Source organism: Octopus bimaculoides, chromosome 3 (genome assembly GCF_001194135.2).
Source record: "Octopus bimaculoides isolate UCB-OBI-ISO-001 chromosome 3, ASM119413v2, whole genome shotgun sequence".
Lineage (NCBI taxonomy): Eukaryota > Metazoa > Mollusca > Cephalopoda > Octopoda > Octopodidae > Octopus > Octopus bimaculoides.
Window position 1 is genome coordinate 25,003,335 of NC_068983.1, and position 1,392 is coordinate 25,004,726.

Consider the following 1,392-nt stretch of genomic DNA (forward strand, 5'->3'; position numbering starts at 1 on the left):
CTGAAACACATACAAAATAAAAAAAATACAAATCAAGAATGAAAAAAAACATCTTAAAAACATCGTAAAAATAACTTCAGCAATAAAAAAGTGGGTGGTGGTGGTAGTGGTGAAGGAGGAAGAATTTGAAAAAAAAAAAAAAATCAAATTTTGAAATAGAAATCTCCCACGTCTTAAACGTATAAACCCGAAGAAATATCGGGGTGGCGAGGGTTACAGGTAGATAAATGTTACGCGTACACTACGATCGTTTATTTTCTAATTATCCCCCACACCCACCTCTCTCCCTCTCTGTAAACACACCTATATATATATGTAATACATTTCTTTACTCTTTCTACGTGAAGACTAAAAAGGTTTAAGGATTAGCTGTAGAAGCCCGTATGTCACTAATCCCGATAGCTTGTGTTGTTGTTATTAACCAGTTTAATCGTTCATTTTAGTCGTTGGACGAATTAATTAAGCAAGCAGACTACCTTGCATATTATTTTTGTTTCTCGTTTGGAAGAAAATACTCAAGTGTTCTATTAAGGTTTTTTACCTTTCCGATGTCTTAAGGTACACTTTTGATAACAACTATGTCTGATGGTTATTACCAGAGTGCTGCCCCGAGAACCGCACGAAAAAAAGAGTAGCTATTATTATTATTATTATTATTATTATTATTATTATCATTGTTGTTGTTGTTTATATCATCATCTCATCCTCGTTGTTATGTCGGATGCTTTGATATTGTATTTATTGTTATCAATGACATTTTTTGACAATTTCTCTTCCCCCGTCCCTTAATGTAAACCCTCTCCTATTCGTAATTCTGACTATTTCTCTCTTCGTCTGTTACCTACCTATCGGACGTACGTAATCAGTTAGAAAATTATGTAGTCTCGTAATCGCTTTGACGGCCCGTGAACGGAGGTTATCAATTATTTAACAGAATAGTAGTAATAGTAGCAGCAGCGTGATTTTATCTATCTATCTATCTATCTATCTATCTATCTCTCTGTCTATCTATCTATCTGTCTATCTATCTATCTCTCTGTCTATCTGCCTGCCTGCACGTGTTGATGTATGTATGTATACACATGAGAAATGGAGGGGAAAGAAACTAGTTGTCAAAGAAAATCTTATGGATGTTATAGGTTACAGAAAGTACCTACAGACCCACTTAGACACAGAATCACAGAGAAGGACATTAATGTAGTAACACTTACCCACGAGCTTGTATTCAAACAACCATATTTTGGGCAGTATATACATACATATATTCGCACTCAAGACAACACAAAGGCAAGCACATATATATATATGTATGTGTGTGTCGGTATATACATACACACACACACACACACATATATATATATATATATATATATATATATATATATATATATA

The 1,392-nt window shown here is 33.8% G+C and overlaps 1 protein-coding gene across 1 annotated transcript in view; it reads left to right on the forward strand.

Annotated features, from left to right (window-relative positions):
* The first annotated feature begins 329 nt into the window (after positions 1-329).
* LOC106870461 (protein inturned) overlaps positions 330-1,392 on the forward strand; it is a 99,839-nt gene continuing 98,776 nt past the window's right edge. Inside the window, exon 1 of the mRNA XM_052966717.1 lies at positions 330-631. Coding sequence (XP_052822677.1) covers positions 579-631 — 53 coding nt within the window. The 5' untranslated portion in view covers positions 330-578. The remainder of the gene's footprint in view (positions 632-1,392) is intronic.